At 37.1% G+C, this 24787-nt stretch overlaps 1 protein-coding gene across 4 annotated transcripts in view; it reads right to left on the bottom strand.

The window, feature by feature from the left end:
- G2E3 (G2/M-phase specific E3 ubiquitin protein ligase) overlaps positions 1-24582 on the bottom strand; it is a 65898-nt gene extending 41316 nt beyond the window's left edge. For 2 of the 4 annotated variants that reach the window (XM_027870125.1, XM_027870128.1), the window contains exons 1-3: positions 24510-24582; positions 2045-2108; positions 1113-1210 (exon numbers count right to left, since the gene is read on the bottom strand). In XM_027870125.1, the coding sequence (XP_027725926.1) occupies positions 1113-1210; positions 2045-2081 (135 nt within the window). In that variant the 5' untranslated portion in view covers positions 2082-2108; positions 24510-24582. Of the gene's footprint in view, positions 1-1112; positions 1211-2044; positions 2109-18568; positions 18689-24490 lie in introns of all 4 variants that reach the window. The other 2 variants (XM_027870126.1, XM_027870127.1) reach the window with 2 other exon arrangements.
- Between the last annotated feature and the right edge of the window lie 205 nt (positions 24583-24787).

Raw genomic sequence — 24787 nt, 5'->3', positions numbered from 1 at the left:
AAGAATCACCTCAAGTACCACATTTCCGCAGGAGTTCTTTCTCGGTCCCTAGCTACTAATGTCTTCCCATAAAAGGTTATGTTGTATTCGCTTTGTATAGGTCTTATAGATGCCAATATATGTACATGTCTCTCCAGTGGAATATAAGCTCCTTGAAGACAGGTCTGTTTCACTTTTGTCTCTGTATATCCAGTCCCTAGTATAATGCCTGGGACATACTTTGTACTTAATAAATGCCTGTTGATTGATTGCAAAATGAGGATAATAATATCTACCTCACAAGAGTGTTATGAGAGGGGCAGCTAGGTGGCGCAGTGGATACAGCACCTGCCCTGGATTCAGGAGGACCTGAATTCAAATCAGACCTCAGACACATAACACTTACTAGCTGTGTGACCCTGGGCAAGTCACTTAACCCCACTGCCTAGCCAAAAACAAAAAACAAACAAACAAACAAAAAAAAGAGTATTATAACACTCAAATGAGATAACGTATGTTGTGCAATTTTTAAACCTGTCAGCGCTATAAAAATGTTAGCTATTACTGCTACTACTACTACTACTACTATAGCTACTTTGTATTAATTTAAGTAAGCAATATTCATTTCAACGTTCTAGTATACAGAGCACTAGATAGAGAATTTTAAGCAACATTTTTCTTCAACAACTGAGCTCCCACGGCTTGATACCTGGTAAAGTCCATTAAACGGCTACTGTAATTAAGTAAATTTCATTGGCATTAAAATCTTACACAACCTAGAAATTTTATAAAAATTAACCATGAAATTCTTTAGACAAAAAAGCATAGGTAGACTTTATCTGTATGGCCCATGAGCTAAGAATGGTTTTTACATTTTTAAATAAAATTTTCTTATATTTAAAAATATAAAAACCATTTCTTAGCACACAGACCAGGCAGCAGGTAAGATCTGGCCCTTAGGTTATAGTTTGCAGACCCTGATCTAAACAAATACTCTCATTTTACAAAGGAAGAAATTAAAGTCTAGTTTCGTTAAAATTTAGGGAGGAATTAGGCGATTTGCCAGTCATCAAAAATAGCCTTATTTTTTCCAAGAATTAAAAATTCAAATGATTTAAATCAATCATACTTACCAAACAATAGTAATGTATAGTGAGATTGTGGTCCTGGTAAATTTTCTTTTCTCCATACTTTTCAGGATAATCATCAGTTCTTCGACAGAGAACACAAGCTGAGAGTGAAAGATATTTTCAAATGTATTTTAGAACAAGAGCTATGTATCAGATGACAATATACAAGGCCAATGAACAGTAAGTGATATAGGAGAGAGATAAAGAGAAGAGAAAAATATCACCTTTGGTTGAGCTAATTGAGTAAAATTTCATAAAAAGGTTTTGCCTTACTAAGCTAGTTGTAAAAGCTGTAAATATGTGTGGACTTATTACCAATAAACAGTATACATCAGGTTCCCTTCTTATATTCCTTTGCGTCCCCATGGAGGACAATTGGGGAAACAACAGTGAATGAAATGTCTCTACCCTAACATTTTATAAAGAACAGATAGAAAAGAAAAATATTTAGGTGACCCAATCCCATTAAATCTAATACTATACATTATAAACTATAATGTACGTACAGATACAAAAGCACAGAACAAGATCTTCAGGTACGTATCAAAAGTAAAATTCTAATTCTAACTGAATTCCATATTGTTGCAAGTGAAATTTTGTTACAATATTTACATTCCATGTTGAAGCTTGCCCATTTACAGAGAGTTTCAAATAACTAGGTTTTTCAATTCAATCAAGTCATTCAAAATTATTAGAAATATCAAGATACTTCAAAAAGAGGTCTTATAGAACTACAAAATAGAATTTTTAGAACTTAAGAGATCATCTATTCTAAACTCCTAATTTTATAGTCAGGAATCTAAGATGCTGGTGAAATAGAGTATAAACAAGAACATTGGTTTAAAAAAGCTTAATTTAACCTTTTGAAAATGTTAACAACTAACTGTACTTAGAGTGAGGATAAAATAAGTCATTAAATTACAATGTTTACTCACCAAAGTTCTGAAGCTGACAAAGATTATTTTCATTCATGCTAATGTGTTCCTTTGAAATCGAGTCCTAGGAAAAATTGCAAGTAATTGATCAACAATACCACCTTACAAAAGAAAAAGTTATCAAAAACTTTGAACCAACTTATTTAGTCTGCTTAAGATTTATTTATATGTGAGTCTGTGGAGTGGTTACAACTAAGAAAACCATTTAATTATTTCCAGCCACAAAAATTGAAACATTCCTTTTAGGATGGCTTAAAGACATATAATTTTAAAGCTGAAATGGATATAGACAGCATCCATTTCAACTTCATTTAATGTATGGAAAAATGAGGGACTTATTATTTAACTAACTTACCCAAGGTCAAAGAGGTAATTAGTAGCAGGACTAGTTCTAATCTAGGTTTTCTACTTGAGCATTCCATATTCTTTCCTACGTCACAATAAATTTCCCTCATTCCAAATATACATATTTTAGATGGCTAATTAGACTGACTAGAATATAGAGAAAATGACAAGCAAGTTTGTACTGGCTTTTGGTAAACTGAGATTTGGATTTGCATTCCACACGTTTCATTTTTGCTTAAAAATGCTAATTAATTAACCTACTATACAGATACAACTCCCTCATTGACTCATTTCCACTTGTCAGTCAGTGAGCTTAGCCCAAATTTCCTTTCATCCCTGATAATTAGCATTTAAATAACCACCTCATCAATAGCTGATCAATCAACAGTTATTTATTAAGTACCTACAAGGTACTAGGCACTGAGGTGCTAGGGACTAAGAATACAAATTAAAAATATAACAGTCCCTGCCCTCAAAGAGCTTAAAGTCTATTGACTTTCAAATAGCCTCCATTTTTTCTGTGAAGTATGAAGTGAGGTTCTCAATTGAGATGGTAGGAGTGGAAAGAAGGAGTGTAATAAGAAGCTTGAGGATTGATGAAAAGGCTTAGGACAAATTATTAGGAATACAAATGCACAAAAACAAAATACAACCTATGAGAAGAAAAAAAGCAATGATGTTAAAAGAAAATATGATCTCCATTCAAACAAACATTGATCCTGAAGACAGGATACAGAAGACAACTTAAGGATCACAGTTCTCCCAGAAGAACATGACAAATCAAAAACTTTAACACCATTATGCAAGAAATAGTACAAGAAAAAAAAAAACCACCTTCTGAACATAGAAAACAAAGTACTAATTGAAAGAATCCACAGATCACCTCCAGGACAAAAAAGCAACAAACCACCACCAACAATAAAAACCAATGCAGCAAACTTCAAGATATACAGTGGTTAAATTTAACAATTCCAATGACAACAAACTCTGCATGCAGGAGAAAGGCCTTCAAAGAAAGGCAATTTGAATAATATAACACTATTCCTCTTCCAACATAAACTGCAGAAGGGAATGGAATAATGGTCCACAGAGCAAAGGGACTCAAGATGCAAATCAACACTCTGCAAATTTGAGCCTAATAATCAATGAAAAAATACAGACTTCAACAAGAAAGGCATTTGAAATGTTAGAAAAAAAGAATAGGAGCAAATAATTTGCTTTGCAAAACCCCATGCAAAAGAAACACAAGATAAAACAAATACAGAAACCAAGGAAAGCTCAAGTAAAGAAATAAATTGCCCCAGGAAAAAAAAATGGAACCCCACCACCCCCCCTAACAACTTAGAAGCAGGAAGACTTTTACAAGGTTAACAACAACAATAACAGGAAAAGGTGGTATAGGAAGAGGAGGAGCATTAGATTTCTTCCTAAAAGTCCACAAGAAGAATACCAAAATTTAAACAGGTATGACGGAAGAATGGATGTGAAACATTGTAGATTATGTTTCCAAACACTGCAGAATGGGACAGTACACAAAAGAGTAGTGTGGTGGGAGTAAAGGGAATTGTGTGATGTATCCTAGTCAATGAATGGTAAATGGCACTAGCACTTGCAGGAACTAACACTTTTAAAACTGAGGCACAACAGAAAAAAAAGGGGAGAATGCAAGATCTATAAAGCAATAACATAGATGCTGTTTAGAAGAAAACTCAAAATAGGTACCTTACAAGTTTTAATTCCATGTTGAATATAGAAACTAAAAAAAAAAGAAGTGCAAAGACCATGAATCAAAGAATAAAAGTCCAGAAAAGGAAGAAAACTAATGAAGATAACAAGGGGGGGAAGGGGAGAAGTCCTTTTTAGAAAAAGGCACAGAAGATGAAATTAAAAAAAAAAACCCAAAAGAATTTGAAGACAAATATTTTACTTAATTGAAAGACAAAAAAGAGTGGAAGAAATAGATGATTAAATAAAAGGAAGAAAGAAAAAGAAGCAAGTAAAACTACAAAACTATGGAAAGCAATGACAAACAAAAAGGGGGGAGAGAAAAAATGCTTGGGGGAGAGGGGAAGAAAGTGGGGAACAGAGTTGCCTTAAAATAGATTAAGCAAAAATAAATGGGAACAAAATATTTTCTTTACAGAGGAAAAGATATAACAACAAAAATTTAATTCAGAAAAAAACAAATGGAGGAAAATGTAAATGTAATTTGCAAAACTATAAATTTGAATGGATTAAAGAATACAATAATATGAAAGTGACATTTTAGAAAGAATATAAAACATCACAATCTGTTGCTTACAAGAAACATACACCAAAAAACAAGGACATACATAGAATGAAAACGAGGGACTAGAACAAAATTTAGTATGTATTACGTAAATCCAAAAAAAGTAGGAGTTTCAATCATGCTATCATATTGAAAAAAAATTACAACATAAAAGGAGATAATCAAGGAATTTATATTATGCTGAAAGGAAATGTAGAAAATAAACCAATATTAATATTGAATTTATATGCTTCAAATGCTTTAGCATCTAAATTTATAAAGGAAAAATTAAATTACAGGAAGACATAGACAGTAACACATGACAGCAGGAGACTTTAATGTCCTCCCAGTTTTGGACAGATCTGACAAAGATAAACAAAAGAGGAAATATAGAATTGAAAAAAATGTTGGAGAAACTAGGCTTATGGTGTCTATTAAATGGAACTACTAAAGAGTATGTGTATTTCTTAACAGCATGTGGAAATTTTACAAAAATTTACCATACTATGACACAGAGATAAAAGAAATAAATGTAAAAAGGCAGAAATAGTAAACACATCCTCTACAAAACATTACATAATATGGACAGTAATTGGTTTAGGAAGCACAAACAAAAGACACAGACCCAAATGGATTTATCAATAAAATACAAAATAATGAGTAGATAAGTAACAAATCATAGAAAGAATAATTATGTGAAAGAAAATGATATTGGTGAAATAATATACCAGAATTTCTGGAATGCTAAAATATTTCACATGAGAAAAAATTACATCCCTAAAAACATATTAACAAAATGAAAAAACAGAGGATTAATGGACTGAATAGTCATTTTTTAAAACTAGAAAGCCAACAAGGAAACCCAAAATAAGCACACAAAAAAGAAGATGAGAAATAGAGAAATGAAAAACAGAAGTAAAAACTGATTATGCTACACACACACACAGAGTATAGGACAGAGAGACTTTTCTGAACATCATAAAAAGTATCAATTTTAAACTAAAAGCAAATATCATATGCAATGGGGATACATCAGAATCTTTCCCAGGAAATATGGAAATAAAGCAAGAATGCCCACTCTCATTCTCGATTGATATATTTCTCAAAATGCTAGCAGTAACAATAAGACTAGAGAGAGAGAGAAATTAAAGGCATAAAGACAGGCAAACCATAATGAATAAAGGCAATTAAAAAAAAGATATTAAAAATAAGTAACTGATTATATTAAAGTTAACAGCTATCTGCATCAACAAAGACAACGCAGGTAAGTGAGGAGAAGCAGTCAGTAGGAAAGTAAATCTCTTTTTATCAAATTTCTGAGGTAAGGATTTGGTATTCAATATATATAGACAAGTCAATAGAATGTTGCACACTAGTTAGTGCATGGTTGTTGGAGATGCACAACCAATTTAGAAAGCAAATTGGAATAATGCAAATAAAGTGACTAAAATGTCTATACTTTTGACCTAGATATTCCACTACTAGGCATATACCCTAAGGAGTCACTGATAAGAAGAAAGTCCTGATAAAATAATAATTACCATTTATAAAGCCTGTTTTTAAAGTGCTTTATGTATATTATCTCATTTGATTTTTCACAAGAACTCTGTGAGGTAGTTATTAAATATAGTATATATTATGTAATTATATTATATTATATGTTATATAATATAAACTATTATTATATTCATTTTACAGATGAGAAAACTAAGGCTAAGAGAGGTTAAGTGACTTGCCCAGGGTCATATGTTTCAGTGTCAGAGGTTGAATTTAAACATCTTTGTGACACCAAGTATATCACTCTACCTGCTGAGCCACCCACGACAAACTATCTAAAAAAAAAAGGTGATGCCCATTCATTAGGGAGTGACTAAACTAACTGGAGTACATGAATGTAATGGAATAAGATTACTGTGCTCTAAGAAATTACAAATATCATGAATACAAAGAAACACGAAATCATTTATACTCTGATATGAAATGAAATAAGCAGAGCCAAGAAAATGTTATACACAAAGATCACAATGTAAATGAAAGAACCATAAAACATTCAAAAATGAGTGTTACAAGAAACTACAGGGAACAGGCAAGGCCACAAAGAAGAGATACCTGAAGACATTCCCACTGCACTCCTTTTCAGAGGTGGGACATAGACAAGTGTGGCACACTATCTATTTCTTACTTCTTAGATATATTGACTGTTTTTACTGATTTTTTCTCCCTTTATCCTTTTTTTTTTTTTAAATAATGTTATTTGCTATAATGGATGGCTGTCAGAGCAGGGAGGGAGAGGGATAGTGTGAAAAATTCTGGCACTATAACAAGCAAAAGATATCAATAAAAATATAAATTAATCCTAAAGAATCGGCAAGTCAAAGAACAAGTCAAGAAAAATTGGTAATTTTATTAAAGATAATGACAGCGATGAGACTATATAGAGATGTAGATATATATATGTAGATATACAATTTTTAGAAGTAGGCAAAACGATCTCTTAAGGGGAAATTTTCCACCTCCAAACACTTTCATCAACAAAAGAATGAAGAGATCAGTGAATTGGGCATCCAACTTAAAAAACCTAGTAAACCAACATTAAAAAAATTAAACAAAATTGCTGAGGGGTGGCTGGAATAGCAGATAGAGCACTGAATTTGGAGTCAGAAGATCTGGTTGAGAAGACTCCAGCCTCATTTACTAGCTGTAAGACCCTGGCCAAGTCATTTAACTGGTCTGTCTTTAATCTCATCCCTAAAGTGGGAATAATAATAGCACCTGTTGTGAGAATAAAACAACATAATATTTGTAATGCACTTTGCAAACCTTAAGGCACTAAATGCTAATTTTAAAAAATCCTGAAAAACCAATGTTACTCAAATTTAAAGCAAAAAAAAACCATTTTACTGAATTAGCAAAGACACATTTTTTTTTAAAATTAAAAAATACATAATTATTGGTTAAAAAGGAGAAAAACCAAATTATCAGTATCACAAATGAAAAAAGTGAATTCATAACAAATTAACACAAAATAATGAAAATTACTAGAAACAAAATTATTTTGTCCAATTTTATGCCAATAAAACTGAACTTCTAAATGAAATGTGTGAATATTTACCAAAAAAAATAACCATTTTAACACAGGTAATGGAGAATTTAACTTGATCTCAGCAAAAGAAATTTTAAAATGTCATAAAATGGACTCTCCAAGAAAAAAACCCCCAGTACCAGATTGCTTTATAAGCAAATTCTATCAAACATTTAAAGAACAATTGATTCTACTATAAAAACTGCTAATAAATTTCTTCCATGATATGAATATGGTCTTGATACCTGAATTAGAAAGAGTCAAAACAGAGAAAGAAATCTATAGACCAATAATATGCCTCATGAATACTGATGCCAAAATTTTAAAATAAAATATTAACATCACAATAACATCACAAAGATTATACATTATGACCAGGCTGTGTTTATATCAGCAATACATATCAGGAACACTATGGACATAATTGATTATATTAATAACAAGAACAACAAAAATATGATTATATCAAGAAATGCAGAAAAAAGCCTGACAAAATAACAGCCATTCCTTTAAAAAAATAAAAACCAGAAAGCATAGAAATGAAATAATCTTCAATCTTCTTTAATACAATTAATATCTATCTAAAACAAAGAACCAGCATTGTATGAAATGAGTTTAAACTAGAGGCCTTTACAATAAGATCAAGGGTAATAATGCCCATATAACTGCTACTATTTAACACAGAGCTAGAAATGGTGGCTATAGCAATAAAACGAGACAACAATGAAGAAATAAACACTAGCAAAGCAGAGTTCTCTAAGTATACCAACTTATTATTGCTGCCTCTTGCATATGACAGGAATGGAACACCTGTGCAATAAGAACTGACTGAAAGGACAGTTCTAAAGAAAGCTGGGAAGACTCCTGTGAAGTAATGCAGAGTAAACCAAGCAGAACCAAGAAAACAATAGATAAAATAACAACACTGTAAATACAAACAAATATTTTGTTTGACTCTGCATGTTTGTTACAAGAATGTTGTTGTTAGGGGCAGTTACATGGCGCAGTAGATAGTGCACAGGCCCTGGAGTTAGGAGGACCTGAGTTCAAATGCATTCTCAGACCAGACACTTGACACTTACTAGCTGTGTGACCCTGGTCAAGTCACTTAATCCCAATTGCCTCAAAAAAAAAAATGACAAGAATGTCGTTGTTATTGTTGTTGTTGTCCCAATGGTGGTAAGTTGGGAAACTAGATTTGTTAACTAAAATAAAAGAAAATTTATTTAAAAAAAAATCTTAATCTTAACTTGAGCCTATCATCCCCTCAAGCTATCATCCTAAATATAGTTCACAGCCAAATTAAAAAAAAAAAAAGCTGTGTAAACTCACTGGCTCCCTTTCTCTAACTCACTTTCCAACCCCTTGAACATTAATCTGGCTTCTGACCTCATTATTAAACTTCAAAAACTGCAAATAAAAGAGATAATAAATGAAGGAGTCTCTACCCTTAAGCAGTTTACCGTGACATAGGATAAGATATGTACACAAGTAATTATTTTAAAAGTCGAAGTGTGGTAAATATATAGTAAAGATTAAACGGAGAGAAAAGAGTTTTGAGAAGGGATGGATCACATCTCGCTGAGTGGATCCCAGAGGCTTCATGGAAGAGATGGCACCTGAGCTCAGACCTTGAAGGAAACTCAGCAAGTAGAGAGGGATAACATTTCAGGTATGAGGGAAAGCTTGCATAATTGCATAAATGTAATTGCATAAATGTAAAAGAGTACAAAATTAAATTAGTAGTTCAAGTTGGCTGGAAAGTAGAGGGCATAATGAGGAATAATAATAGATGAAGTTTACATACAACTTTCAGGTGTAGGAAGCACTTTACATACGTTATTTCATTTGCTCCTTCAACAACTCTGTGATACAGGTAAAAAAAGTAAGACCTTTAGAGGTTAAGTCATTCGCCCTCAAACAAGTGTCAGAGAGGTGGGATTCAAACATAAGTCTCTCCTGACTCTTAAGTGCTATGCTTAGAAAGCTTATGAGGGACCTTAAATGTCAAGCTAAACCTATTTTATCATATATGAAATCAGGAGCCAGAAAAGCTTTTAATTAGAGAGGGAAATGAGCAGACCCATAAATAGGAAGATTATTTTGTAACGGTCTTTCACATTCCTTCCCCTTCCACCTTCTTGTTCTCATTGAGACCTGATCTCCCCACAATACATGCAAGATCCCTGGCCATCCTCTCCAGCATGGCCTCTACCTTCACTCATTCCCCATCCCCCATTGCATTCCACCCCCACCGGCACACCTTGGTCCTGGAAAGGGAGTTCAAATACTTTGTGCTCCCCATTCTCACTTTCAGACTATCCCTTTGCCACCATCACTCAGCGACTTCTGTTTTGAAGTTCATTGTAATAAAATTGTCCAACCAATTCAAATCGTGATGCCTTGTTTGCATTGACTGCCAGATAATTCTCCTTCCTTTCTCAAGGAGTTCAGCACCTTCATTATCTTCTTCTCCCAACTCCTGCCATTATACTAGGGGACTTCAAAATCCCTGTTGAAGTTCTATCAAACTCCCTAATATATCATCCCAAGTCTACCATCTCTTTAAATCCCGTTGCTGACTCACTTTACTTCAGCTACTGATTTAGGATGGTCACAATATACACAGTAACTACAATGATGTAAATAGAATGACACACCAATAACATCAAAAGTAAATGTAACAAAACTAAAAAGATCAAGTGGGGATCAAATGAAGACATGTGAGAAGACACCTCCAACCTACCCCTTTGTGGAAGTGGGTGGTCCATATGTTACACATTGCATATGTTTTTGGACTTTTTCAATGTATCAGTCAATTATGCTGACTTTTTTCCCTATGTGATATAGGATGATTCTCAGGGATGGGGAGGAATACATGGGATACTTTGGTGATATAAACAGAAAATACTAATAAAAGCTTATTAATATTAAAAAAGGTAAAGAAAACTGACATTTGATCTTAGAGGCAATAAGGAGCTAGTGGAATTTATTGAGTAGAGCAATGACATGGGCAGTCTGCATTTGATAGCTGTATGGAGGATGGCCTGCAGAGGGAAGAAACTGTTAGATAAAAAATGATGAGGTAGCTCTATGAGTGAAACAGATATGGAAGTCCAGAGAAAGAGAAAAAATTGCATAACATGAATTTATAGTGTATTGGGCCAGTATAGTTCTGTGAGTTCCTCCAGATCCACTCAAAAGTACTATTAACTGAAGCTAAGGAGGCAGTGGGAGTCATCCATAGTTGTTATTTAACAAGGGATTTGAGAGGAGATGATAGTGTAGAGGTGAACTGGTCAACAATAAGGTTAAAATTGAGAAGGGAGCAAAATGAAGTCAGAGCAGGGGTAAAGGCTTGAGAAAGTACTGAGGAGTAGAGGAATGAGAGGTCTTGATGTGGGTATAGGTTTAGAAAGATGAAAATTAGGGAGAGATCAAATGATAGAAGGTTATAGTCAGAGGAATACTAGAATTTTTTTTATTAAGAAAGTAGAACACTTGTGGGTAATGCATACATTGTTTTCTTGGCTCTGCTTACTTCAAACTGAATCAGTTTGTATAGTTCTTTCTAGCCTTTTATGTATTCATCACACACATTACTTCATTTTTGTGTGATTTCAAAATAGTTTTAATAAGGGTTATTCCAGTTGGTTTTGTTTTTTTTGCATCAGTCTCCTCAGTGCAGCATAGCAATTCACCCAAAACCAAATGATTCCAGATCCCAGCTTAGCAATTCCCAAGAGCCATGATTAAGGCAAAAGACAGGATGGGGAGGGTGCTCTGAGTCTCAGTAAGACCCAAGGTCTCCCTTCAATCCCTGTGGGATAATTCAAATCACAAGACTAGGCTGGAAATACTGTCCCTGAAGGAAAGAAGTATCCAGAGAAAAGCATAATATGGCCCTCTAGGAGAAAGTCTGACGATTATTCAAAGCAAGCTTCTCTGGGTTTGAATCAGAGCCTTATGGGTTTTGCTGGAGGTTTAAAAACAAGTGGCCTGAAGTCAGAACAGCAGCATCAGCAGCAGATGCTAGGAAGAGGGACATAATACACTTTTTAAAAAATTCCACATAATTTCAAATCACATTTCATTAATGTATTTAAAAATACACAAGCAACAGACAAACCAGGGAGCGTGTGCCTCACTTTTAAAAGTGAGCTCATATGTTCTTCTACCTGTTTCTTTCCCTCCTAATTGTACATTGTTTCCGCAGAGTAACAAACTCTGCAAAATAATAATAATAAAATAAAACAAAAACTACTTAGGACTAGATTCATTAGAAATGTTAATTGGCTAGAAGACACTCAAAGGGATCTATGAAGACCATCTAGACCTGAAATTCTAAGGCAAAGTGGAAATGGGATGGTTAAATCTTATTGCTGTTTGTATAAAAAAACTCTTAAAATTTTATATATAATTTAATATAATATATGTGTATATATTTAAAAACAGGCTGTCCCCTAAAACTCCAGATGTTTGCTAAATTGCTGAAAGACAGCAATCTTTGAATTTATTTCACAGAGATTCGGGTACTTTTAGAGAATAGGTGGCCTCAGGGATGATGCCTGGTCAGGGGAACCCTGGGCTGCTGCTATACCTTGTAATTGAGCTTGGCGTTCACCTTTTTGTACATTTCATAAATGATGTCCATGGTGGCATTGAAACTCACCAGAAACAGGCAGACCCTTTCCAAGCACTCTTCTTTGGGGACGTCTTATCCTTCGGAGAGGGCCTTGAAGAAGTCAGACTTGTATGGGGCAGCGTACAGAGCTCCCTGAAAGATCTTCTGCACCAGACAGATGTGGTTATTTCTTCAGGGCCATCTCGCAGGCTTTGGTCACACTGACTTGGATGAGGTTGGGCTGGTTATCATCTCACTCCCCCCCCCACAGATGCTCTGCAACAGCACCTGGATGAACCTCAGGCCTCCTTTCAACCACATCAATGCCAGTGTAGCCCCAACCTTTGGCCGTTTGGTCTCATACATCTCCTTCTCTACTTCTAAGATATTTTGCAGTGTTTGGAAGTTGGTGGGGTTTGTGTTGTAAACAGCTCAGGTTGTCTTGATGTTTTTGCTGATATCCACTTTGATCAGGATGAACGCTGGTGAGCCAAAGCAATCAAAGAAGGGTGGCAGGTGAGCCATGACATCCAGGAACGGTCCCGTCTTGATCTGCTTGTCCGCCAGCAGTCCCTTCAGCCGGTGCTTGGCCAGCAGCACCACGGCCAGGTCCAGCACAAAGGCAGTAGCTACTGCCAGATCGTCCCCCCTCTCCCCCCAACAAAGCACTGTCTGGATTCTTGCTACTGACTCCAGCCTCCCACTGAGCCAGCAGCCAAACACATTACTTCTTTTATTTGTTTATTTATTTGTGAGGCAATTGGGGTTAAGTGACTTGCCCAGAGTCACACAGCTAGGAAATATTATGTGTCTGAGGCCAGATTTGAACTCAGGTCCTCCTGAGTCCAGGGCCAGTGCACCACCTAGCTGCCCCTAACACATTACTTCTTATGGCACATTAATATTCCATTACATTCATGTGATTTGCTTAGCCATTTACCAATTGACGGGCATTTTCTTTGTTTCCAATTCTTATCTATCACAAAAAGTGTTACCATAAATATTTTGGAGTATATAGGGACTTTTTTCTTATCAATCACTTCCTTAGGGTATAAGCTCAATAATGGAGTGTCTGGTTCAAAGGGTATAGATATTTTAGTCACTTTATTTGCCTAATTCCAAATTGCTTTCCAAAATGGTTACACCATTTCACAGCTCCACCAATAATGTATTAGTGTGCCTCTCTTTCCACAATCCAACATTGACTACTGTCATTTTTGGGTCATTTTTGTCAATTTTCAGGGTGTGAGGTAAAACCTCATGGTTGTTTTGATTTGCATTTCTCTTATAATTAGTGATCTGGATCATTTTTACATGTGGTTGCAAATATTTTGCAGTTCTTTTGAGAACTGTTTATTCATATCCTTTGACTACTTATCTACTGGGGAATGGCTATTAGTCTTAAATATACTTATTAATTATTTATATATCCTGGGTACCAAAACCGTTATCAGAGAAATTTGATACAAAGATTTTTTCCCACTCAACTGATTCCCTTATCATCTTAGATGCATTAATACTGTCTGTGCCAAAGTTTTTCAGCTTCAAATTTCCATTTGTGCAAAAACATAGTATTATGTTCTTTCAATTAACTTTGCTTTAAGTGGCCCTGTTCCCATGGTCTTTCTTCCCTTCATCTCTGATCGCCTCTTCTCATTTAATACCCCTTTCCCTTTAGGATTTTATTAGTTCCTTTTTTGTTCCTGCTTTCATATGGTTATAAATTTCTTCTGCCCCTTCTTTTCTTGTTAGTCGAGTAGATTCTCCCTTCCATACCTCTCCCTTCAGATAATCCCACTCCTGAGTTTTTAAATTTCATATCTTTGTAACCCTTTCAAAAATGGATTTCTCTCACTCTTTCCATTATTCATCTTCTCTTCCTCTTTACAGTCACATTCTCTGATTCATGACTCCTAAAATTACTTGTTCTCTCTCTTTTCTCTATCTTCTTCAAAGCTTCCAGGAAGGTATCTATTTAGCCTCTCCCCTCTAGATGCTTTCTGCCACTGCCTTATAGGGCTTGGTTCATGGATTCCCCTTTTCCATTGTGTCTCACTTTCAAAACAATGCCAATTATTTATTGCAGGTTTCAGAGAAGACATTGGCCCATGGTGGGGTTCTTTCCCAACTATGTCCTTATTATGCAGCCCATCAATGATCTGTAGCCTCTCTTGTTGACCTTTTTTCACACATCTACCTGGAAATCTCCTCTTCATGTCAATGTTCTCCCACTTCTCCAGGTGCCAGTTGCTTGCAGGTTCCAAATCTTCCCTTCCCAGGACAAGTAGACTTTTCAAGCACCAAATCCCTCAGACCTCATCCAGTGTAAGGTCCTCACCTCTATGACTCTCTTCACCCATAGGATCATTCATCAGTGGAACTCCCTACCACCTCCAATGTAAAGCTTCCTTCCTCTCCATCTCTTTTCATCTTTCCCTCCTTTTCCTTACCCACTCCCCTTTGTAGTTCTCTTTCTGAGACCACAGAGATCACCTTCCTTTGATTGTTAGCCCTTGATTTGACCTTGGTGTATCACTCACTCCTTCCTCTGTTCCCCTTTCCCTCTTTATGTACCCTTGAATATTGTAATGTAGTTCCACAAAAAAGCACTAATTCAGCTGAAAACAGGGTAGTGTCAGGTTCTGTCCATAATATCCAGTTTACCTTTGTTATTTCTACCAGACTGCCACTTTTCACCAGTATCCTTCTGTACATTTAGAAAGATATCTCTTACTGGTCTCTATTGTCACCCTGTTGTTTTCTTTGCCTGCTGCATTTATTCACTCCTCCTGCATTTCTGTAGTGTGGGGTGTTCAAGAGGCAAAGAATCTCTTCCTTTCTCTAAAAATGTTTTCAACTCTTCTTTATTATTGGATGTCCATCTTTTATCCTGTATGGTTAAGCTCAGACTGCAAGACAAGTCACCCTGGGCTTCATCCTGAGCTCTGTTGCTCTTTTGCAAAACATTATTCCATTCTCTCCTCCTTTTTCTTTTTCTTTTTGGTGAGGCAATCAGGGATAAGTGACTTGCCCAGGATAACACAGCTAGTAAGTGTCAAGTGTTTGAGGCCGGATTTCAACTTGGGTCCTCCTGATTCCAAGGCCGGAGCTCTATCCACTGTGCCACCTAGCTGCCCCTCCTCCTTTTTCAAGTGGGTATGCGACAGCCTTACATTATTAGAATGTCCTTTCCTTTGTAATTGAAGGTATTTCTCCTGTTGGTTTGAAGAACTTATTTCTGAATTTAAATTTAACTACTATGTGCCTTAGAGTTTGCAGCCTTCCTTTTCTTTCTGGAGGAAATCTGTGAATTCATTTTTGTTGAGAAGTTTTGGGCAGTTCTCTTCTATTATTTCTTTCATTATGGTGTCAAGGTTTTTGTCCTGGAATATTTTTCTGGGAAACCTGTGACCCTTAGGTAGCTTCTGTGCAGCCTGCTGAGTTCATTATTGCATAGTGAGCATATTTTCTTTTAATATAATTGGTTTTTGCTTCTCTTCCTCTAGGTGATCCTTCACTTCTATGTATTTGCATTCCCAATCATTGTTCTCCCATTTGCTTTTTTTGGTGAGGCTCGCCATTGCAGATTCAAGTTTTTTTTTCTATTCTGTTCATTATTTTTGCTGTGTAGGAACATAAATTCTGCTCACATAATTCGTGTTTCTTTTTTAAATGACTCAGGGATAACATGTTGTGGTTCCATGTTCTCAAATTTCACAAGGTCCTCTGTCTCATCAAGTATAAGATAATTTTTCTTTATTTTTTATTATTACAGTATTTATTCATAGATGTTTGAAGTCATTTATTAGATCTAGAGACCTTATATTTCCTTCTGTTGTTAATGGTTTTCCTGACGATTTATCTGTTTATGTTCAAGGTCTCTGAATTTTCTTTTTCTTGAAATCTTTAGTATTTGAGAGTTTTTTTTTCCCTTTTATTTTCCTTATCACTCACTTCCTGATTCCCTCCCCCCAGATTGTGGTTTCCTTGGGGCCTGGATTTCAAAGCCTCTCAACCTCCTTCTACACTGGGCAATTCACAGTTCATCATCATAGGTCTCTGCTCCAACCGACTTTTGCGTTGTAAGAACTGGACCCAGCTGGGTGCTCTTTCTCCTCAGGCTTGGTATTGTACAGCACTGCAACTCTCCCCCACCAAGTATTGTCATTCGTTCTCTCTCTTTCTCTCTCTCTCTCCTGTCCTGATGCCCTGTCTCATGCCTTCTGTTCCTCAGTTCTATGGCCTGTCATCAGCAATTCAGAATCTGTTTTTCCCAGCACCAGTAGGTCATTGCTTTGTGGTATTGGTGCTTCCAGGTTACAGCCTTGGGTAGGCTTTTGCTCTAGAAGGGCTGTTGACAAGCTGGCTATTAAGATCTAAGCAAACTTTCTTCTGCAGCCTAGAGCCAGGATCTCTATGGCACTAGAAAGAGGGAGGCAGGAATGGGTGCTGAGTGTGCTCAAGGTCAGTGAGCATCAGTTCCTGAGTTTGGTTGGTTGGTTGTTTGTTTTTTTAACTTCTTTTTGATTCTGGTTATCCTAGACCTTGGAGATAGCTGAAGTTGCTTTATCTTTGACACATAATTTATGTTTTGGAGAGGTTGTGGGGATCGTAGAAAATGTCTAGATCACCATCTTGTTGCTCATGCGAGCTGAAAGTTCCCTCTCTCTGGGTTTTAAAACTCTTTACAATATGGTCCCAACCTATCTCTCCAGGTTAATTATGCATTATTTCCCACCCTATAGCTCAATGTAGTTCAACTGGCCTTCTATCTCCCTCACACACCACATTTTTTCTCCCACTGTCCTTCTGCACTGGCTTCTCCCTTGCCTGGAATACGCTCCCTTACCTCCTTCTCCTCTCTGCCTCACAGACTCTGGTGTTTCTTCAAAATGGAGCTCAAGCTCCACCTTCTACAGGAAGGACTTCCTGATCCTCCCAATTGCTAATGCCCTCTCCTCCTTAACATCCTTCTATTTGACTATCTGCTATTTCTTTTTAAAACAGCGTGTGTGTGTGTGTGTGTGTGTGTGTATGAAAACTTGTCAAGTCAAACGGAATCAACCAAAAAGTATTTATTAAGCACTTAGCATGTGCCAGGCATTGTGCTAAGAGCTAGTAATACAAAGAAAAAGGAAAAAACAGTCCCTGTTTTCAGGAAACTTATAAGCTAACAGGGGAGACAACATACATAAACCAGAACATACAAGATAAATACAAAGTAGATGGAACCTTGGAGGGGATGGCAGTAGCAGATAAGAGGACCAAGAAAGGCTTCCTAGAGGTGGCACTTGAATTTAGTCTGAAAGGAAGAGATTCTAAGATGTGAAGGCTAGGCAAGAGAACATTCCAGACCAATCCTGGATAAGAAGGCAGGGAGATGGCAGATAGAATGGTAGATCTGAGGAATAGTAAGTAGTTTGTGAAGGGCCACAAAGATGACTAGAAAGGTAAGAAGGGGCCAAACTGTGAAGAACTTTAACTCTAGAAGGATCAAGCGTCAAATGACACAAAAATTTTACTTTGAAATAAAAAAATTCATCCCACTATCTCTATTTTCTTTGCCATATAAATAAAATTTCAAAAAATACATGGTGTCAACTAAGCTTGTTCCTTTAAGGTATTCTTAAATTCCCATCCTCTTAAATGTTAAATACGAAAGGACTTTATATTTGATTTGGATTTAAAAAGAAATTACTGGACAGTGATATGACCAGATTTACACATTAGAAAAATCACTTGGCAGGCATATGAAGGATGGATTGGAATGAGAAAAACCTTGAGGGAAGGCTTTGGCAGTAATCTAGCCAAAAGGTAATAGAGGGCTGAATTAGGCTGAGAGCTGAGCAGAAAAAGGGTCATATGCATGAGATACTGTAGACAAAGAAATTATAAGGTTTGACAACTAAATGGGTATGTGGGGGTGTACAGTGAGAGCCAGAGTATGAGAATGTGACCTATGACTCCACAGTTAATATAAGATAACTTTAATTAAATAGCAAAAGATGCTTTAACCATCACATGGGAAAACTTGCATGTGACCATGGGCATATCCCTGACACTACACCTTATTTGTTTTGTTTCTATATAATACCTGGCCTGACCTGGCCTGAGGGTGTGTGGAAATCTACTACCATTGTCCTGCTACCCAGGACTAGCCTTTGTGAATAACCCCTCCCCCCCATTAAAAATCTATTTACTTACATGAGAGTGTGGACTTCCCCTCCTTCTTTGCTATCTCAGTATTTCTTGGAGGCGTTACCATCCCTCAGGTTAGTCTGCCACTCTATAACTGGCATAATCAGGGCAGAACAGATCTGCTACCTTACATGGGGTGAGCAAAAAAGATGAGTTAAAGATGATGAAAAGTTGTGAACCTGAATGATTAGAAGAGAAATAAGGAAATTCGAGCTCCTTTGAAGTATTTATTCATTCTATGTATTTATGTCTCTAACTTGATGCCTAGAACAACATAATATATACTTATAGATTATTAAGAATTGTGTTCTACTGCATATACCCTTTGACTTGGAAATACCACTACTAGGTCTATATCTCAAAGAGATTTAAAAAAAGGGAAAAGGACCTATATGTGCAAAAATATTTATATCAGCTCTTTCTTTCTTTCTTTCTTTCTTTAATGGTGGCGAAGAACTAGAAATTGAGGGAATGCCCATCAAATGGGGAATGGCTGAACAAGTTGTGGTATATGATTGTGACGGAAAACTATCGTGCTTTAAGAAATGACAAGCAGAATGGTTTCAGAAAAATCTGGAAAGATTTCCATGAACTGACGCAAAGTAAAGTGAGAAGAACCAGGAGAACAGTGTACACAGTAACAGCAATGTTGTGCAATGATCAACTGTGAATGACTTAGCTATTCCCAGCAATACAATTATCCAAGATAATTCAGAAGGACTTACAATGAAAAATGCTATCCACCCCCAGAGAAAGAACTGATGGAATCTGAATGCAGATTGAAGCATATTTTTTTAAACTTTATTTTTCTTGGAGGTTTTTTTTTGGTTTTATTGTTTTGGTTTTTTTTTTTTGCACCATGGCTAATATGGAAATATGCTTTGCATCACTGCATATGTACAATTTATATCACATTGGTTGCCTTCTCAGGGAGGAAGATGGAGGGAAAGAATTTGGAACTAAATTTTTTTAAAAAAAAATGTAAATATTGTTTTTACATGTATTTGGAAAAAAAGTAAAAGATGAAAAAAAAAAGAATTTCATTCTATCATCCACTTTTTTTTTTTTGGGCTAGGCAATGGGGTTAAGTGACTTGCCCAGGGTCACACAGCTAGTAAGTGTTATGTGTCTGAGACTGGATTTGAACTCAGGTTCTCCTGAATCCAGGGCCAGTGCTCTATCCACTGTGTCACCTAGCTGCTCCCCTTATCATCCACTTCTTCCTCAACCTCTTGTAACTAGCTTCTGACCATACCCTATTGCAACTAAATGACCTAATTACCAAATCTGAAGGGTTTTGCTTTTTTTTTTGTTTTAGTCTTTAATGGCTTCATGATTTCTTCTGTTACCTTGGAAGTCACTTAACCTCTCAGGATCTCAGTTTCCTCATCTGGAAAATGAAGGGGTTGAATGAAATGACTTCTAACGTCCCTTCCAGCTCTGGATCCATATGATCCTATGATGAGCAACATGACACTGTTGACCACTTCCTGTTAACTAGAAATTCTCTCCTTGTTATTCAGAGACAACAGCAATTCAACATTTATTAATCACCTATTGAATACAAAGAAGATACAAAGACAACATAGTATCCGACCTCAAGAAGATAAGATTCTACTGAAGGAAATACAACATGTACACAGATAAGTAACATAGTATATACAAAGTAATTTCATGAGGGTTGGGGCACTAAGAACAAGAGTGGGGTTCAATAAACACCTTGTGTAGAAAGTTGTATCTAACTTGGGCCTTGAGAGATACTAGGACTTCTAAGAAGCCAAGGTTCAGGAGGAGTACATGGGGAGACAACCTGTGCAAAGGCAAGAGAAATATGGAATGTCATGTATAGAAAACAACAGGGAACTAGCTCAAATGCTGAATGAATTTCTTCATTTGCTCACACTCTCGCCAACCCCTTAGTATGGATATTCCCCAAGTTTCCTGATATCTCTTGTTAATCTTCATTCTTTCTCTAGGCAACCTTGTTCACTCACAGCTTCAACGACTACTTGTATGCAGATGATGATGAAATTTATTTCTGAAAACCAGAACTACTCCACCAGTTCTCTACAGGACATCTCTACTTAAATATCTAATTGGCACAAACTAAACATATCAAAAAACAAACTTTTCTTTTTGCTCCCTAAACAGGCTCTTCCTTTTGACACTGTTTGTGGCCTTCAGCCTCCGTCTCATTTTTGTAACCTTTATTAACTTTTTATCCATCTCATTCACTTCCCATATCCAATCAATAACCAATTGTCAATTCCATTTCACATCCCTTCTAACTCACACCATCCAAAGGCAGGTCATTACTACCCACCAAGACTACCAAAAAAACCTACTTTCTGCCTCCACTCTGCCCCCCTCATCATACTAGATCATGGTGCTTCCAGAATCAACTTTTTTATAGATTTGTTGTTGTTCAGTCGTTTCAGTCCTGTCTGACTCTTTGTGATCACATTTGGGGTTTTCTTGGCAAAGACACTAGAGTGGTTGCCATTTCCTTCTTCAGTTCATTTTACAGATGAGGAAAGTGAGGCAAACGGGGTTATGTGCCCAGGGTTACACAACCTGAAAGTGTCTCAGGCCAGATTTGAACTCAGGTCTTCTTGACTCCAGGCCTGGTACTCCATCCACTGGCCACCTAACTGCCCCTTCGTATAGATCAATCAGGTTATGCTGCTCTTTTGCCAAAAACAAAACAACACAAAAAAACTCCAGTGGCTTGCAATAAGCTAGAAATTCTGCCTGGCATTGATTTTCCTTCACAATTTGGTATCACTCTGTAATTTGCTAGCCTTATCTCATATTACTTCCCTCTAAGCACTTTGTGCTCCAGGCAAACTGAACTAAAAGACACACTGTGGCACAGCAGAAAGGGCACTGGTTCTAAAGTAAGAGAAGCAAGTCACAGTCTACCTGGGCTAGTCTCCTCTTCCCAGCACATAAAATAGAAGAACTGGGCTAGGTGACCATCTCTGAGATCCTTTCCAGCTCTAATGCTATAATCCCAATTTCTGGCCTCTAAACATGCTAAGCATTCTCCTTACACTCTGACTTGATTCACAGCATTTCCTATACTAAGAATTTACCTTCATCCGCTGAAAATCCAACTTTAAAAATCCCAAACCAAATGCCAAATCCTCCATCTATCATACCTTCCCTAATCTGAACACTCTCCCCATTTCTTTTAAATCTAGTACAGGAATTTGTTTTGCAATTCCTTAATGCATTTCTCAAGTAATACTGTGTATCATGTTTTCTGTTGGTATTGTATTTCTATTAAATGATAAACGCTATGAGGACCAGAACAATAGCTTATCTTAATTTTGTATGCTGAAGTAAAAAAAAAGAAAAATATGCCTAGCCTAGCATACTTGCACAGAAAATGTAATAAGTGTTTGCTAAAGGAATGAGTATCTTTTCTATATATAACATTGCCTGTACCCATGAACATATAGAAGTACAATAGTACAGAGGAAAAAGCACCAGATTGGAATTCAAAAGACCCAATTGAAATCCTGGTTCTCTCATTTGCTAACTTTGTAACCCTGGCAAAATAAATTCATCTCTCTGAAGGGGGCTGCAATGGATGATCACAGCCTTTCCAGCTCCAAATCCTCATATGCTTTCAATCAACCACTAAGTTTTCATTAAGTGCTTGCATTATGCCAGACACAATAAATTGAGGGGATACAGATTCAAAAGCCTAAGCCTCAAGGAGCTTTCATTCTATGGGGGAAGACAACATGTTTACATTAGCATGTACAAAATATATGCAAAATAAATAGAAGGTAATTTGGCAGGGATTGAAAGTGATCAGGAAGGGCTTCAATGTAAATTAAGTTTAACTGTGAAGTAAATTACGGCTTTTCTGAGCAGGGGTGAGGAGTGAGGATTGCATTCCAGGCAAAGGGAGGAGGGTAACAACCAGTGTTAAGATCATACCTATAATCATCAAAAAGTACAGGGGATATGAAATTTTCTATTTCTAACTCATTCATCCAAATTAGATCCAGGGTGGCACTCAAGCAAAGCATTACCATCTGTTGTGAAATACTGAAGTGGTGGGCTCTGCCCAGTCCTCAGTAAAATAGGTACTGTTAAGCTTTCTTATGAGAGGTGGTATGTTTTAGTGCACAGAGCCTGGAACTAAGACCCTGTTTAAGTCCAGCCTCTGACCCTTATGGATTATGTGCCCAGGAAAACCATTAAACCTCATAGTGTCCCAGGCAGAACTGATCAGCATTCATTCATGGAGTTTACTTTTCTTATAACCAACAAAATCACAGGGTCAGTCGAAAAACGACAAAAATTTTACTTATAATAAACCTTTGAAAAGCACCAAAACTGAACGAACACAAAAACTCCTATTTTATTTATTTTTCTTTTTTAGGCAATTGGGGTTAAGTGACTTGCCCAGGGTCACACAGCTAGTAAGTGTCAAGTGTTTGGTCTGAGGCTGGATTTGAACTCAGGTCCTCCTGACTTCAGGGCCGATGCTCTATCCACTGCACCACCTAGCTGCCCCCAAAACTCCTATTTTAATATGTCGTTATGGCTAATGTTGAAGTTGGCATGAGCCCTGAGCACCCAGTAAAATGAGAGAGAGAGAAGCTACCTTTTCATGCTAGCTGATTAACATTATTGGTTAAGTTTGCAGTAGTTAATGCTATAATGTCCACAATGTGCAATTCTTGTCTGTATTGAACCAAAAAGTACTGCCCTGATAAAGCTACTTAACATTCACTAGGCAGTTTTCATTCCTGCAAGATGGAGTATCTTGAAAGCGTAATTTATGGTTGAGCTAATAAAAAGAGTACCTTTTTTGTAACAAGCAAGCTAGAGTTCTGAAAATTCAGGATAATCAAATATAATAAAAAGAATTTAATTCTGGACAAGTTAATATAGGGGTGTGTGTGTGTGTGTGTGTAAAACTTAATGACTAAAATTCCTGATTTCATTAAAAGAACACAAGGTGAAAACGCAGGGCTGTGGTTCTGTATGTTTTGCTCCACTGTTATCAAACAACAAAGACCTCGGAAACTTGGGGCAGATCTCATTTCAGCCCAAAAGTACAGGCCTGGAATTTAAATGAGCAAAGGTGTCGGATTTTTTGCGGTAAGGAAAAATGTTAATGTGTTAAAAAATAAATTGGGATTCTGTTTTACCAAAGAATACTCAGATTTCAGTCTAAATCCCCCAAAGATTTTAAAGAATAGACACTTCCCCACCACCATATTCCCAGACCTGCAACTCAGGCTAGAAGTCATGAGTATTTTTTTGTACAGTAATTTTTCACCCAGAAAGAAACTATTTCAAATAACAAGAAAGGAACGAGAGAAAGAAGAAAGGGCTGATGAGGTAGGTCCATTCCCTAGCCTTCCATTCCGAACTTTCCTGAATCTTCCACATTTTTTTTTTAAACAAAGCAGGACTTGTAGCTACTAGGAAGAGCCCTATTTATGGAACGGAATTTACATTTCCTTGCCAGGGCTTCCAACCAACCTCCCAGGAAACACTAGCAAGTTTCAGGACCAGAAATGGATTGTTGTAAATTCAGACTCTTGATGTTGAAATTGCATTGTGCAAATTGCAAAGCCTCAGACACGCACGCCGAGGTTTAGGACTTCGGACATACAAAGAACAGCCCACGGGTACCCATTCGATGCCAGGGGCTTATTCCCCCAAATGCTGGACTTCCATTTCCCCGTATCCACACCTTGGGGGGGGGGAGTGTGGATCTGTACGAGGTCCTTTCAGCACCCCCCACCTCAAACACACACACACCCACCCCCTCCCCGCCCCCAGGCATCCCTGGAGCTGACCAGCGTCAGGGCTCCCCGAGAAGCTAAGGCAGGACCAAGACAATACCCTTCGGCTCGCCCCGAGACCCTCGAAGCCCCAGCAGAAAAATGTCCCGACCTCTATTCTTGAGACTCACCGAGGAAGCGGCCGGAAGACTTCCACAGGACCCCGCGACGACAATTCTTTTTTTTTTTCCCAGTCCCCTTCCTCCTCCTCCTCCTCCTCCTCCTCCTCCTGCAGCGACCAGAACCTCAATCTGAACCCCGACCAACGGCCCCGAAGATTCAAATTCAACCGACTTCCGCCCGCATCCCGGAAGGGGACCGCGGCCCCCACCACCCCGCTTGGGCTCGGAGACGGGGCGGGGATGGGGGATGGGGGATGGGGGATGGGGGAGCGGTGGGCGGAGTAGGG

The sequence above is a fragment of the Vombatus ursinus genome, unplaced genomic scaffold (assembly GCF_900497805.2).
Source record: "Vombatus ursinus unplaced genomic scaffold, bare-nosed wombat genome assembly UNPS02014794.1, whole genome shotgun sequence".
NCBI lineage: Eukaryota > Metazoa > Chordata > Mammalia > Diprotodontia > Vombatidae > Vombatus > Vombatus ursinus.
This window is presented reverse-complemented; position numbering and strand designations above follow the sequence as displayed.